This window comes from Leptodactylus fuscus, chromosome 4 (assembly GCF_031893055.1).
Source record: "Leptodactylus fuscus isolate aLepFus1 chromosome 4, aLepFus1.hap2, whole genome shotgun sequence".
NCBI lineage: Eukaryota > Metazoa > Chordata > Amphibia > Anura > Leptodactylidae > Leptodactylus > Leptodactylus fuscus.
In genome coordinates this window covers 16327316-16345124 of record NC_134268.1, presented here as the reverse complement: position 1 = coordinate 16345124, position 17809 = coordinate 16327316, and the positions used below count along the sequence as shown (strand labels likewise).

At 37.0% G+C, this 17809-nt stretch overlaps 1 protein-coding gene across 2 annotated transcripts in view; it reads right to left on the bottom strand.

Moving 5' to 3' along the window:
- Positions 1-17809, bottom strand: part of ADCY8 (adenylate cyclase 8) — a 243041-nt gene that overhangs the window by 158704 nt on the left and 66528 nt on the right. For both annotated transcript variants that reach the window (XM_075270087.1, XM_075270088.1), the window contains exon 2: positions 8609-8758. In XM_075270087.1, coding sequence (XP_075126188.1) covers positions 8609-8758 — 150 coding nt within the window. The remainder of the gene's footprint in view (positions 1-8608; positions 8759-17809) is intronic.

Below are 17809 nucleotides of genomic sequence, written 5' to 3'. Positions count from 1 at the left end.
GTTCTATAAATGCCATCACCATAGCAATCCCAGGAGACGGGTCTCCATAGAAACACCTGTAATGGGATGGCGCTTACTGGGGCACACAACGCTCTCTTGTTGGCACGGCGGTTTTCAAAAGCCATCAAAATTTATTGTATTTACCATGCAGAAGCAAAAAGATACAAAGAAATCCTAAGACTTGAGAAATGGCAACAAAGTATCGTTTCCATGAAAACAAGATCTACGGTGTTGTATACCATGATGTATAGAAGTCGTACACTGGTCAGGCAGAAGGAGACCGAAGACGTACAACACACAAGGCGTACGGTATAAATACAAGTTGTATACGGTATAAGAAAAAGTTACATAAATAGTTTTATCCCCTCACTGTCTTCATGGTATATGACACTGTCTGTGAAAGGGAAAGTGGATGGGAAAACGGGCAAACACCAAAAACATCTCAGATACCGACATCAGCGAGGAAAACACATCAACAGCATAACACTCTCTCCTGTCCGGAAAGCTGCAACAATTAGAGATGAGCGAACAGTGTTCTATGGAACACATGTTCGATCGGATAGCAGGGTGTTCGATGTGTTCGATTCGAATCGAACATCACGTGGCAAACTCCAAAAAAATTCGATTCCCCTCCCACCTTCCCTGGCGCTTTTTTTGCACCAATAACAGCGCAGGGGAGGTGGGACAGGAACTACGAAAACGGGGGCATCGAAAAAAATCGGAAAAAGTCATTGGCTGCCGAAATCAGGTGACCTCCATTTTAGACGAATAGTGGATTTCAAATCCGGGTCATATGAGAATGTGAACTTTGTGACTATGAGACAGGGATAGCTGTACAGGCAGGGATAGCTAGGGATAACCTTTATTTAGGGGGGAATGTTATTAAAAATAACTTTTTGGGGCTCTATCGGGTGTGTAATTGTGATTTTTGTGACATAAACTTTTTCCAATAGGAATGCATTGGACAGCGCTGATTGGCCAGAGTACGGAACTCGACCAATCAGCGCTGGCTCTGCTGGAGGAGGCGGAGTCTAAGATCGCTCCACACCAGTCTCCATTCAGGTCCGACCTTAGACTCCGCCTCCTCCGGCAGAGCCAGCACTGATTGGCCGAAGGCTGGCCAATGCATTCCTATGCGAATGCAGAGACTTAGCAGTGCTGAGCCAGTTCTGCTCAACTACACATCTGATGCAGCAGCAGAGCCGAGTGTGCATCAGATGTAGCAGAGCCGAGTGTGCATCAGATGTAGCAGAGCCGAGTGTGCATCAGATGTGTAGTTGAGCAGAACTGGCTCAGCACTGCTAAGTCTCTGCATTCGCATAGGAATGCATTGGCCAGCCTTTCAGCGCTGGCTCTGCGGGAGGGGGCGGAGTCTAAGGTCGGACGTGAATGGAGACTGGTGTGGAGCGATCTTAGACTCTGCCTCCTCCAGCAGAGCCAGCGCTGATTGGTCGAATTCCGTACTCTGGCCAATCAGCACTGGCCAATGCATTTCTATGGGGAAAAGTTAGCTTGCGAAAATCGCAAACTGACAGGGATTTCCATGAAATAAAGTGACTTTTATGCCCCCAGACATGCTTCCCCTGCTGTCCCAGTGTCATTCCAGGGTGTTGGTATCATTTCCTGGGGTGTCATAGTGGACTTGGTGACCCTCCAGACACGGATTTGGGTTTCCCCCTTAACGACTATATGTTCCCCATAGACTATAATGGGGTTCGAAACCCGTTCAAACACACGAACAGTGAGCGGCTGTTCGAATCGAATTTCGAACCTCGAACATTTTAGTGTTCGCTCATCTCTAGCAATAATGTATCCAAGTACATAAAATGTATCAAGGTCAGGTATGGAGGATTCTATAGGCTGGATACAATTGTATCAAACTCTCAGCTATGAAAAGGATTAGAAATTCACAGGTACTCAGCTTCTGGGTCTAGAAAAGAATAGAAAGACATTTTTTGAGAGAAGTCCTCAGTAGTTGATACCTTTTTTAATGGCTAACTTAAAAAGTTTTTTGATGACATATCGAGCTTTCAGGACTACTATAAAGGTCCCTTCACTGATCAAAGAAGCTATAAACCTAGAGAACTTTCCTGTGAACTGATATATATGTGTTTTCATTGTTTATTTACATGGTGTTCTGTTTTCCATCTATTTTGCATCTAACACTACATTTCTCTGTATATACAGTATATGCCTACCTTCAGACATTGTGTTATACCATCCTGATGAAGGGACCTTTATAGTAGTCCCGAAAGCTCAATATGTCATCAAAAAACTTTTTAAGTTAGCCATTAAAAAAGGTATCAACTACTGAGGACTTCTCTCAAAAAATTTCTTTCATTTCATATCCACTGGCTAACACGGTACAAGGATATTTTTTCTTTTTCTTTTAGAAAAGAATACTTACACCCTGAAGGAGCAGAAATTATGTATATAGCAAAGAACTTGCAGATATTGTGAGGAACTGAAGTTATAGTAGTTATATTCTTGTACATAGGAGCAGTATTATAGTAGTTATATTCTTGTACATAGGAGCAGTATTATAGTAGTTATATTCTTGTACATAGGAGCAGTATTATAGTAGTTATATTCTTGTACATAGGAGTAGTATTATAGTAGTTATATTCTTGTACATAGGAGTAGTATTATAGTAGTTATATTCTTGTACATAGGAGGCAGTATTATAGTAGTTATATTCTTGTACATAGGAGTAGTATTATAGTAGTTATATTCTTGTACATAGGAGCAGTATTATAGTAGTTATATTCTTGTACATAGGAGGCAGTATTATAGTAGTTATATTCTTGTACATAGGAGTAGTATTATAGTAGTTATATTCTTGTACATAGGAGTAGTATTATAGTAGTTATATTCTTGTACATAGGAGTAGTATTATAGTAGTTATATTCTTGTACATAGGAGTAGTATTATAGTAGTTATATTCTTGTACATAGGAGGCAGTATTATAGTAGTTATATTCTTGTACATAGGAGGCAGTATTATAGTAGTTATATTCTTGTACATAGGAGTAGTGTTATAGTAGTTATATTCTTGTACATAGGAGGTAGTATTATAGTAGTTATATTCTTGTACTTAGGAGCAGTATTATAGTAGTTATATTCTTGTACATAGGAGTAGTATTATAGTAGTTATATTCTTGTACTTAGGAGGTAGTATTATAGTAGTTATATTCTTGTACATAGGGGCAGTATTACAGTAGTTATATTCTTGTACATAGGAGTAGTATTATAGTAGTTATATTCTTGTACATAGGAGTAGTATTATAGTAGTTATATTCTTGTACTTAGGAGGTAGTATTATAGTAGTTATATTCTTGTACATAGGAGTAGTATTATAGTAGTTATATTCTTGTACATAGGAGCAGTATTATAGTAGTTATATTCTTGTACATAGGAGTAGTATTATAGTAGTTATATTCTTGTACATAGGAGTAGTATTACAGTAGTTATATTCTTGTACATAGGAGTAGTATTATAGTAGTTATACTCTTGTACATAGGAGTAGTATTATAGTAGTTATATTCTTGTACATAGGAGGCAGTATTATAGTAGTTATATTCTTGTACATAGGAGGCAGTATTATAGTAGTTATATTCTTGTACATAGGAGTAGTGTTATAGTAGTTATATTCTTGTACATAGGAGGTAGTATTATAGTAGTTATATTCTTGTACATAGGAGTAGTAATATAGTAGTTATATTCTTGTACATAGGAGGCAGTATTATAGTAGTTATATTCTTGTACATAGGAGGCAGTATTATAGTAGTTATATTCTTGTACATAGGAGGCAGTATTATAGTAGTTATATTCTTGTACATAGGAGTAGTGTTATAGTAGTTATATTCTTGTACATAGGAGGTAGTATTATAGTAGTTATATTCTTGTACTTAGGAGCAGTATTATAGTAGTTATATTCTTGTACATAGGAGTAGTATTATAGTAGTTATATTCTTGTACTTAGGAGGTAGTATTATAGTAGTTATATTCTTGTACATAGGGGCAGTATTACAGTAGTTATATTCTTGTACATAGGAGTAGTATTATAGTAGTTATATTCTTGTACATAGGAGTAGTATTATAGTATTTATATTCTTGTACTTAGGAGGTAGTATTATAGTAGTTATATTCTTGTACATAGGGGCAGTATTACAGTAGTTATATTCTTGTGCATAGGAGTAGTATTATAGTAGTTATATTCTTGTACATAGGAGTAGTATTACAGTAGTTATATTCTTGTACATAGGAGTAGTATTATAGTAGTTATACTCTTGTACATAGGAGTAGTATTATAGTAGTTATATTCTTGTACATAGGAGGCAGTATTATAGTAGTTATATTCTTGTACATAGGAGGCAGTATTAGAGTAGTTATATTCTTGTACATAGGAGTAGTGTTATAGTAGTTATATTCTTGTACATAGGAGGTAGTATTATAGTAGTTATATTCTTGTACATAGGAGTAGTATTATAGTAGTTATATTCTTGTACATAGGAGGCAGTATTATAGTAGTTATATTCTTGTACATAGGAGTAGTGTTATAGTAGTTATATTCTTGTACATAGGAGGTAGTATTATAGTAGTTATATTCTTGTACTTAGGAGCAGTATTATAGTAGTTATATTCTTGTACATAGGAGTAGTATTATAGTAGTTATATTCTTGTACTTAGGAGGTAGTATTATAGTAGTTATATTCTTGTACATAGGAGGTAGTATTAGAGTAGTTATATTCTTGTACATAGGAGCAGTATTATAGTAGTTATATTCTTGTACATAAGAGCAGTATTATAGTAGTTATATTCTTGTACATAGGAGTAGTATTATAGTAGTTATATTCTTGTACATAGGAGTAGTATAATAGTAGTTATATTCTTGTACATAGGAGCAGTATAATAGTAGTTATATTCTTGTACATAGGAGTAGTATAATAGTAGTTATATTCTTGTACATAGGAGTAGTATTATAGTAGTTATATTCTTGTACATAGGAGCAGTATTATAGTAGTTATATTCTTGTACATAGGAGTAGTATTATAGTAGTTATATTCTTGTACATAGGAGTAGTATTATAGTAGTTATATTCTTGTACTTAGGAGCAGTATTATAGTAGTTATATTCTTGTACATAAGAGCAGTATTATAGTAGTTATATTCTTGTACATAGGAGCAGTATTATAGTAGTTATATTCTTGTACATAGGAGTAGTATTATAGTAGTTATATTCTTGTACATAGTAGTATTATAGTAGTTATATTCTTGTACATAGGAGCAGTATTATAGTAGTTATATTCTTGTACATAGGAGCAGTATTATAGTAGTTATATTCTTGTACATAGGAGGTAGTATTATAGTAGTTATATTCTTGTACATAGGAGTAGTATTATAGTAGTTATATTCTTGTACATAGGAGTAGTATTATAGTAGTTATATTCTTGTACATAGGAGGCAGTATTATAGTAGTTATATTCTTGTACATAGGAGTAGTATTATAGTAGTTATATTCTTGTACATAGGAGCAGTATTATAGTAGTTATATTCTTGTACATAGGAGGCAGTATTATAGTAGTTATATTCTTGTACATAGGAGTAGTATTATAGTAGTTATATTCTTGTACATAGGAGTAGTATTATAGTAGTTATATTCTTGTACATAGGAGTAGTATTATAGTAGTTATATTCTTGTACATAGGAGTAGTATTATAGTAGTTATATCCTTGTACATAGGAGGCAGTATTATAGTAGTTATATTCTTGCACATAGGAGGCAGTATTATAGTAGTTATATTCTTGTACATAGGAGTAGTGTTATAGTAGTTATATTCTTGTACATAGGAGGTAGTATTATAGTAGTTATATTCTTGTACATAGGAGTAGTATTATAGTAGTTATATTCTTGTACATAGGAGGCAGTATTATAGTAGTTATATTCTTGTACATAGGAGGCAGTATTATAGTAGTTATATTCTTGTACATAGGAGTAGTGTTATAGTAGTTATATTCTTGTACATAGGAGGTAGTATTATAGTAGTTATATTCTTGTACTTAGGAGCAGTATTATAGTAGTTATATTCTTGTACATAGGAGTAGTATTATAGTAGTTATATTCTTGTACTTAGGAGGTAGTATTATAGTAGTTATATTCTTGTACATAGGGGCAGTATTACAGTAGTTATATTCTTGTACATAGGAGTAGTATTATAGTAGTTATATTCTTGTACATAGGAGTAGTATTATAGTAGTTATATTCTTGTACTTAGGAGGTAGTATTATAGTAGTTATATTCTTGTACATAGGAGTAGTATTATAGTAGTTATATTCTTGTACATAGGAGCAGTATTATAGTAGTTATATTCTTGTACATAGGAGTAGTATTATAGTAGTTATATTCTTGTACATAGGAGTAGTATTACAGTAGTTATATTCTTGTACATAGGAGTAGTATTATAGTAGTTATACTCTTGTACATAGGAGTAGTATTATAGTAGTTATATTCTTGTACATAGGAGGCAGTATTATAGTAGTTATATTCTTGTACATAGGAGGCAGTATTATAGTAGTTATATTCTTGTACATAGGAGGTAGTATTATAGTAGTTATATTCTTGTACATAGGAGTAGTATTATAGTAGTTATATTCTTGTACATAGGAGGCAGTATTATAGTAGTTATATTCTTGTACATAGGAGGCAGTATTATAGTAGTTATATTCTTGTACATAGGAGGCAGTATTATAGTAGTTATATTCTTGTACATAGGAGTAGTGTTATAGTAGTTATATTCTTGTACATAGGAGGTAGTATTATAGTAGTTATATTCTTGTACTTAGGAGCAGTATTATAGTAGTTATATTCTTGTACATAGGAGTAGTATTATAGTAGTTATATTCTTGTACTTAGGAGGTAGTATTATAGTAGTTATATTCTTGTACATAGGGGCAGTATTACAGTAGTTATATTCTTGTACATAGGAGTAGTATTATAGTAGTTATATTCTTGTACATAGGAGTAGTATTATAGTATTTATATTCTTGTACTTAGGAGGTAGTATTATAGTAGTTATATTCTTGTACATAGGGGCAGTATTACAGTAGTTATATTCTTGTGCATAGGAGTAGTATTATAGTAGTTATATTCTTGTACATAAGAGGTAGTATTATAGTAGTTATATTCTTGTACATAGGAGGCAGTATTATAGTAGTTATATTCTTGTACATAGGAGGCAGTATTAGAGTAGTTATATTCTTGTACATAGGAGTAGTGTTATAGTAGTTATATTCTTGTACATAGGAGGTAGTATTATAGTAGTTATATTCTTGTACATAGGAGTAGTATTATAGTAGTTATATTCTTGTACATAGGAGGCAGTATTATAGTAGTTATATTCTTGTACTTAGGAGCAGTATTATAGTAGTTATATTCTTGTACATAGGAGTAGTATTATAGTAGTTATATTCTTGTACTTAGGAGGTAGTATTATAGTAGTTATATTCTTGTACTTAGGAGGTAGTATTATAGTAGTTATATTCTTGTACTTAGGAGGTAGTATTATAGTAGTTATATTCTTGTACATAGGAGTAGTGTTATAGTAGTTATATTCTTGTACATAGGAGGTAGTATTATAGTAGTTATATTCTTGTACTTAGGAGCAGTATTATAGTAGTTATATTCTTGTACATAGGAGTAGTATTATAGTAGTTATATTCTTGTACTTAGGAGGTAGTATTATAGTAGTTATATTCTTGTACATAGGAGGTAGTATTAGAGTAGTTATATTCTTGTACATAGGAGCAGTATTATAGTAGTTATATTCTTGTACATAAGAGCAGTATTATAGTAGTTATATTCTTGTACATAGGAGTAGTATTATAGTAGTTATATTCTTGTACATAGGAGTAGTATAATAGTAGTTATATTCTTGTACATAGGAGCAGTATTATAGTAGTTATATTCTTGTACATAGGAGTAGTATAATAGTAGTTATATTCTTGTACATAGGAGTAGTATTATAGTAGTTATATTCTTGTACATAGGAGCAGTATTATAGTAGTTATATTCTTGTACATAGGAGTAGTATTATAGTAGTTATATTCTTGTACATAGGAGCAGTATTATAGTAGTTATATTCTTGTACATAGGAGGTAGTATTATAGTAGTTATATTCTTGTACTTAGGAGCAGTATTATAGTAGTTATATTCTTGTACATAGGAGCAGTATTATAGTAGTTATATTCTTGTACATAGGAGTAGTATTATAGTAGTTATATTCTTGTACATAGTAGTATTATAGTAGTTATATTCTTGTACATAGGAGCAGTATTATAGTAGTTATATTCTTGTACATAGGAGCAGTATTATAGTAGTTATATTCTTGTACATAGGAGTAGTATTATAGTAGTTATATTCTTATGGCGGTATTATTTTTGTGAGTGCATTAAGTGTACAGTATACTCTAATGTATCATTTTCTGTATATAATCTCTAGCTCTATGTCAGCATGATATAACAACACAATTATACACATTGGATTTCCCATACTGTCACATACATACTGTCACTTATTCCTTTCCACCAGTAGGATGGGGGATTTGACACCTACCTGTCTCTGGTTTTCAGTCTCTAGTCTCAGCCTGGCTTCCACACATCTTCTAGTCTCTAGGAAGGCTTGTCGCTGAGCCCGGTCAGACAGGTAGCTAATGAAGATGCCTGCAGTGTTCATACACATAAACAATACAGCTTGTGCCACAATCTGAAAAAAAAAAAAAAGAAAAAAAAATGAAATTTTTTGAAAAGTCTAAAAATTCTTGTACAAAGCCCACTTCTTATTGGTCCCCCTGCATTTTTATCCATATATTTTTACATCATGTATTATGTATCGATGTAATATACAATCACCATTTACTATCAACTGCTGGATATTTGCTACAAGACCTTCATAGTTCTCTTTTTTTAACATTGGTTGTTATTAGTATTATGAATGGGTTGGTTTTTTAGCAACCGCATTTAGCGCCAAAACATTATATAGTAACAATCCATTCATTTATTTGCTCGCTACCGTTCTCACAGCCATGAAACCAGTAGCGCTGCTATAATACAACTCATCCCCACGCATGCGCGCTGGCTGTTTGAGCGCTCCACTGTGGGATCGTTTTCCACCTTACAAGGGGTGCGCATTGAGCATGCGCGCTCCCTCCGTTCAACCCTCAATCTCAACAGCAGGACGTGGAGTGCGCATGCGTGGGCGTTGCACGTGCCTGCTTGATAAAAAGAGCACATTAGAGAACTGGAGAGTTCTCTTGCAGCATTGGTGATGCCCCCAGTGCTGTTTGAGCGCTGGAGACCGCCCCCAGTGCTGCGAAAGAAGTCATTTGCATACAGAAGAAAACTGGGATTTATACCGAATGGCGGCGCGGAGAAGACATCTATAGGTAGGTGAAGAATAGTCTTTCTTAAGGCTAGTCCTATGTGTTAGGGACAAAAATAGAATTTTACTGATGGGATCCCTTTAATTTCTTCAGAAGAGCTGTAGAAGCCAATGGCGATGCCACCAATGTAACCATGAATGGGCGCACACTGACACTAAGGCTGAATTCACACACAATGTTTAGAGTCTTGTTGGATGCTGCATATTTTGATATTCTTTTATTGAGTCAATGATCTGAGATGATATAACACTGATGCTTCTGCCCCCTGTTATAGCTTTCCTATTTCATACCCACTCCTCACATAGGATATAGAATACTGCATACAATCTGCCTGTGATTCCAGCTGTTTTTATATGTTTTTGTGCCGTTACATTGTTATTCTTAATATTACAATAATGATAAGATAATACATTTCACCATAAAACTCATTTTTCTTATTGTTGTTCCATCGCTATTTTCCATTATCACTACATTATACCCTTGAGGGCAGAAATCCAGATGATTCCGCTTCTCCTCGCTGCTCGGAGTATCTTTATGTCTATAGTGTATATTAAATATAGAAGTCATGTGCGTAATGGAAGGATTTATTCTATTATAGAACTTGTCCTGGTCAGACCCTATAGAGGTAGAAGCTCAAGCGAAGCAAAGACAAGAAATAGTATCAGTGTCACTTATATTATAGTATGTAAGGGAATGTCCGTACTTCATTATTGTGATATACATTGTGATACAGAGATACATATTTTCAGTATAGACATTAGATATCCCTTGCCCCATGACATCACTGTGTGTATTATCCTGTACTGTGACATCACTGTGTGTATTATCCTGTACTGTGACATCACTGTGTGTATTATCCTGTACTGTGACATCACTGTGTGTATTATCCTGTACTGTGACATCACTGTGTGTATTATCTCTGTACTGTGACATCACTGTGTGTATTATCCCTGTACTGTGACATCACTGTGTGTATTATCCCTGTACTGTGACATCACTGTGTGTATTATCCCTGTACTGTGACATCACTGTGTGTATTATCCTGTACTGTGACATCACTGTGTGTATTATCCTGTACTGTGACATCACTGTGTGTATTATCCTGTACTGTGACATCACTGTGTGTATTATCCTGTACTGTGACATCACTGTGTGTATTATCCTGTACTGTGACATCACTGTGTGTATTATCCTGTACTGTGACATCACTGTGTGTATTATCTCTGTACTGTGACATCACTGTGTGTATTATCCCTGTACTGTGACATCACTGTGTGTATTATCCCTGTACTGTGACATCACTGTGTGTATTATCCCTGTACTGTGACATCACTGTGTGTATTATCCTGTACTGTGACATCACTGTGTGTATTATCCTGTACTGTGACATCACTGTGTGTATTATCCTGTACTGTGACATCACTGTGTGTATTATCCTGTACTGTGACATCACTGTGTGTATTATCTCTGTACTGTGACATCACTGTGTGTATTATCCCTGTACTGTGACATCACTGTGTGTATTATCCCTGTACTGTGACATCACTGTGTGTATTATCTCTGTACTGTGACATCACTGTGTGTATTATCCCTGTACTGTGACATCACTGTGTGTATTATCCTGTACTGTGACATCACTGTGTGTATTATCCCTGTACTGTGACACCACTGTGTGTATTATCCCTGTACTGTGACATCACTGTGTGTATTATCCTGTACTGTGACATCACTGTGTGTATTATCCCTGTACTGTGACATCACTGTGTGTATTATCCTGTACTGTGACACCACTGTGTGTATTATCCTGTACTGTGACATCACTGTGTGTATTATCTCTGTACTGTGACATCACTGTGTGTATTATCCCTGTACTGTGACATCACTGTGTGTATTATCTCTGTACTGTGACATCACTGTGTGTATTATCTCTGTACTGTGACATCACTGTGTGTATTATCCCTGTACTGTGACATCACTGTGTGTATTATCTCTGTACTGTGACATCACTGTGTGTATTATCCTGTACTGTGACATCAGTCCGTGTATTATCTCTGTACTGTGACATCACTGTGTGTATTATCTCTGTACTGTGACATCACTGTGTGTATTATCCTGTACTGTGACATCACTGTGTGTATTATCTCTGTACTGTGACATCACTGTGTGTATTATCTCTGTACTGTGACATCACTGGGTGTATTATCTCTGTACTGTGACATCACTGTGTGTATTATCTCTGTACTGTGACATCACTGTGTGTATTATCCTGTACTGTGACATCAGTCCGTGTATTATCCCTGTACTGTGACATCACTGTGTGTATTATCCCTGTACTGTGACATCACTGTGTGTATTATCTCTGTACTGTGACATCAGTCCGTGTATTATCTCTGTACTGTGACATCACTGTGTGTATTATCCCTGTACTGTGACATCACTGTGTGTATTATCCCTGTACTGTGACATCACTGTGTGTATTATCTCTGTACTGTGACATCACTGTGTGTATTATCTCTGTACTGTGACATCACTGTGTGTATTATCTCTGTACTGTGACATCACTGTGTGTATTATCCTGTACTGTGACATCAGTCCGTGTATTATCCCTGTACTGTGACATCACTGTGTGTATTATCCCTGTACTGTGACATCACTGTGTGTATTATCTCTGTACTGTGACATCAGTCCGTGTATTATCTCTGTACTGTGACATCACTGTGTGTATTATCCCTGTACTGTGACATCACTGTGTGTATTATCCCTGTACTGTGACATCACTGTGTGTATTATCTCTGTACTGTGACATCACTGTGTGTATTATCTCTGTACTGTGACATCACTGTGTGTATTATCTCTGTACTGTGACATCACTGTGTGTATTATCCCTGTACTGTGACATCACTGTGTGTATTATCTCTGTACTGTGACATCACTGTGTGTATTATCTCTGTACTGTGACATCACTGTGTGTATTATCCCTGTACTGTGACATCACTGTGTGTATTATCTCTGTACTGTGACATCACTCTGTGTATTATCCCTGTACTGTGACATCACTGTGTGTATTATCCCTGTACTGTGACATCACTGTGTGTATTATCCCTGTACTGTGACATCACTGTGTGTATTATCTCTGTACTGTGACATCACTGTGTGTATTATCCCTGTACTGTGACATCACTGTGTGTATTATCCCTGTACTGTGACATCACTGTGTGTATTATCCCTGTACTGTGACATCACTGTGTGTATTATCCTGTACTGTGACATCACTATGTGTATTATCTCTGTACTGTGACATCACTGTGTGTATTATCTCTGTACTGTGACATCACTGTGTGTATTATCCCTGTACTGTGACATCACTGTGTGTATTATCTCTGTACTGTGACATCACTGTGTGTATTATCTCTGTACTGTGACATCACTGTGTGTATTATCCCTGTACTGTGACATCACTGTGTGTATTATCTCTGTACTGTGACATCACTGTGTGTATTATCCCTGTACTGTGACATCACTGTGTGTATTATCTCTGTACTGTGACATCACTGTGTGTATTATCCCTGTACTGTGACATCACTGTGTGTATTATCCTGTACTGTGACATCACTGTGTGTATTATCTCTGTACTGTGACATCATTGTGTGTATTATCCTGTACTGTGACATCACTGTGTGTATTATCTCTGTACTGTGACATCACTCTGTGTATTATCCTGTACTGTGACATCACTGTGTGTATTATCTCTGTACTGTGAAGAATTGTAATTTTTTCGTTCTGAACTTGCTTCTGACAATGTTTCCGGTGGACTGTGGCCCTAATCTAAGTTATGGGGCCCTATGGTCACTTGTCACGTCTGTTTTGGCTACATATGTCTTACACATCCCTTCCTGTACTTGTATAGTCTGGTCCATGTGCGTGCAGTTGGCGGCCATCCTTTGTGATTGTTCCCTTCTTCCCTTCTTGCCCTCTCTTCTCCTGTACTCGCACCTCTGCCTGTATTGGGAATCTTCATTCCTCCCTCTCCTCCCGCCTGCAGCTTCTCTCCTCCTCTGGCAGGCCCCCCGCACCCCTCACCCAGTTTTTCGCTCCACAGGTTTGCTCATCTAATTTAATTAAAGATGTAAATGGCTTCACATGTGAATTATTAAAGGGCAGTTTTCAAAAACTATTTTGGAAAAAAAATTTGATGCATCGGTAAAAAAAAAAAAAAAATTACATAACTAGCTCATTCGCAATGTGAAAAGCCCTTTGTATGTGAACAATTACAGGGGCTGCCCTGGGCTATGTCAGCGCCCCCATAGAGGCCCGTCACTCAAAAAGACCCCCATTCGCATGATCATGGGGGTCCTAGCTAGTGTCAGATTGAGCTTCCTTAGGCCAACCACATAAAATGATTCTGTGGGCTCACCCGCCCACCCCTAGGAGTAGACCAGAGCACCCTTCAGGTTTGGCTGTCCTCCATTATAGTGTTGAGAATTGAGGATTCTTTGGTGGACCAATCCAACACCGGCTCCAGTGGTTGGATAACCACTGATCATGATGCTATCCCATATCATATTGATAGGGTAGAACTTCAAATTCGTTATAACCCCTTTAAAGGAGTTACCAAGGATTAGAAAAAACGTTGCTCTCTTTCAAAAATAGCGCCCCATGTGTCCTCAGGTTGTGTGTGGTATTGCAGCTCTGTTCACTTCTCTTCTGCTGCATTATTAACCCATGGATAGGAGGGGTGCACATTTTTGTAACAAAATAGACAAGAGTTTTGCATTAGAAAAATATGGCTAAGGTAAAGGCTGCCATTCAACCAAGACCCATGTAGCCGTGTAGTCCGCCACATGGCAGCATGTCTTTCGTATGCTTGTTAGCGCAGATTTTGCAGGTTATATTAACATTGTCCTCCCCCACAATTGCCTAATGGCTTCTCTTTGCTCAGTTTCCAACACCTTTGATCTTATTTGAATGGTAAATTTGCATAAAAGACAGATTTCTAGGTTCCATCTGGCTAATATTAATGAAGATTTGATAGTCCATTTATAATGCTGGGTATGAATATTTTTGCAATGATTCTATGTTGGGTTCCAATCCATCTAACATAAAAATTGATAAACTTTGCAGTTATTTTTTAAAAAATATACATCATATAGGTGCGTAGCCATAGGGTAGTAGTAGCTACACCCTGGTGCATGATGGGGCCCCAAGACTCTTCTGCAACATAACAAGGCACCAGTATCACAAGCAACACATGGTAGGTGTCGCCGTGTTACAGATTTTGCATTGGCCCAGGAGCTTTCAGTTATGGATCTGAACCCTGCGAAAACACAATTCACAAGGTTTATTTGTAGCCTGTAGGCAAGGAGACACATAGATCTGCACAGGAGCTGGATGCACAAAACGGCAAGGGATTTTCAATGCATTATTTTATAGGCATTGGAAACTTCAAAAAATAACTATTTGCAAAAGTGTACGCCTATAGGTAAAAATAAAGACTACAAAGTATTAATGAGATATTATTGAGGCTCGTTGGGTGCACGATCATCGCCAAAGGTGAAAACTTGATGGATACAAAATATATAAAGATAAAAATGAGGATTAGATGAGTTGCTAGGTGAGGGTGCAGGATCCGCTCTCCAGTCTTCAGCGCAGGGTTACACATTATATTAAAATCCCATTAACCGTCTTTATTAAAGAGCTATTCCAGAAGGAAAGCATACATTACAGCCATAGAGGCCGCAGGGCTTACCGAGGATAATCAGACATTATTCATTCTGAAAAACATTACACTCTGGTCATCCTGAAGGGTTAGGTTGATGAATAGAATGCCAGGTATGCAGTGTAAACTGACACACAGTTGGGGCAGTAGAAGAGTGTGTGGGTAGTAGAGCGTTCAGAGCATTTTACTTCCTTGTGCAGATGGAGGTAACAAGGAACATTGCGTAATATGTGGATGGGAAAGTGAGACAATATAATCTGTACTATACAAAACATACAGAGAGACACCCCCCCCCCCCCCCGTAAAAAGATACCCAACCCAGCAATAGCATAGTGGGGTCTCCTTAAAAAAAAAAAAAAAAAATCTCCATATTTGACTCCCAAATGATTTTTTTTTTTTTTTTGTGGCCCCCACATGGTACACAACCAACTTTTTTGGTCCCTGCATAGTATATGACACCACAGTATATGATCCCTTTTTTTTTTGGGCCCCCACACAATACATGACCCTGTTTTTAGGCAGCCCACAGTATAATGCCCCCCTCTTTGCCCCCCCCCCCCACAATGTATAAACAACTTTTTTGGCCCTCCCACAGTATATGCCCCCCCTCCATATAGGATATCCTTTTTTTCTCCCTACAGTATATGACCCCATTCTCTCCCCACAATACATGACCCCCATTTTTAAGCAGACCGCAGTTTAATGCCCCCCTCTTTGCCCCAACAATAGATTACCCGTTTTTAGCCTCCCACAGTATATGACTCCTTTTTGCCAAACACAGTATATGGTACCACATTTTTGCCCCTACATAGTGTATGGTACCCCTATTTTGCACCCCCCCATAGTATTTGACAACCTTCCCTCCACAATATCTGACTCCTTTTTCATAGCCCCCAAATCTTTACGAGTACTATAGTCTACTTCTTAAAGGGGCTCTATCAGCAAAATGATGCTGTATGAGCCCCTTATCTGCGTGTATAGTCTTTAAAAAAGCTATTCAGGCACCGCTAATCTTATTTTACCCCCCCCCTCCCCCCGTTTTAAAACAATACTATAACACATATATGTAAGTTATACCTATCGTGCACGCTGGGCGGTGATGCATGACCCTACGTCATCTTCTGGCACGCCTTCTTCTTCTTCTTTCGGCAACGTCATCTTCTTCCAGCGGTTCAAATCTGATTGGTTCAAATCCAGCGCGTGCGCAGTAGCGCTCCCTCCGGAGCTACTGTGAACGCTCCGGCGCAATTTTTCTCAATGGCAGTGCGCATGCGCTGGATTCGAACCAATCAGATTTGAACCGCTGGAAGAAGATGACGTTGCTGAAAGAAGAAGAAAGAAGAAGAAGGTGTGCCAGAAGATGACGTCAGATCATACATCACCGCCCAGCGTGCGGGCTAAGGTATGATTTACATATATGTTTTTATAGTTTTATTTTAAAACGGGGGGGGTGTTAAAATAACATTTGCGGTGCCTTAATAGCCTTTTTAAAGGCTATTCACGCATATGTGGGGCTCATACAGAATCATTTTGCTGATAGAGCCCCTTTAAGGATTGTTGGAGGGTGGTCCTACAAAATCATTTTATCTAACAGATATCCTCTCTTTAACAATTTCATAATAGAGTGGCCCTGACCACTCTCTAATTTTACACGCGACACTCCTTTCCTTTGCATGTATTGTTGTCCATCTATTCACCATCTGTTACCCACTTCTGCACACAGTGTAATCTGTATACATTTCTCCTATGGTACAACACTTGTGATTGGAAGTGATGCCCTAAAGGTACCATTCTCATTGGATGAAACCTGTTATCCTAAAATTTGGAAAGACTACAGACATACCATATAGTCTTATGTATTATATTTTCTCTGGCCAGACTCTTCCTTCCCCCAAAGATTACTTAAGAATTGGAAGCTCACTGACATTAAGGTGAAATCCCTAGGTTGGAGATCATAACAAAATTTTACCACCGCCATACCATGGATGGAGTCCCATATTAAACAGAGTATGCCAGGTCCTAAATCACTTCCCAGTCAATAATTGTACATTACATAGTGCCTTAAAAACAGTGCCATAAAGTACCACCCTATACAATGCCATCAGTAACCCATACATAAAGTTTGCCCATTTGGGCACAGCCTGGAGTCAGAGAGTTAATGTTTTGTGACTGTACTTTCCTCCCTTCCAGTTATTCTTGCAAATATTTCTTGGATTATTATAATTATTATTGCTATTTGTTCTTTCTAAGAGTCACAATTTTCCCAGCATGGCTATCCCTCTAATTGCAGCAACTTCATAATATAAATTATCACTGACATAGTTAATTATTCATCTCCTTCTCTGCTTGTTCCTGGATAGAAAGAAACAGCAAGCAACTGCAAAGAGAGAGAATGAACACTTTTAATTAAGTTATCCGAGACGAGAGCGGAGCCCACTTATCGCTCCCTCATTAATGCAAATAATAGTTTGTTTGTGCAATGGGTTATAATCAGGAGGGGAGTATTAAATATAAGGATTGCTTTATGTCATGATACTTCATAATACAAGGACTTAAGCTCTAGATCCTTACATGTTGTGCATATGGAAAGCAGAGCTGCCCCTTCTTATCATAGCGCACGATAGGGTACAACAAATGTTCTTTATACCAAGTGGAACTT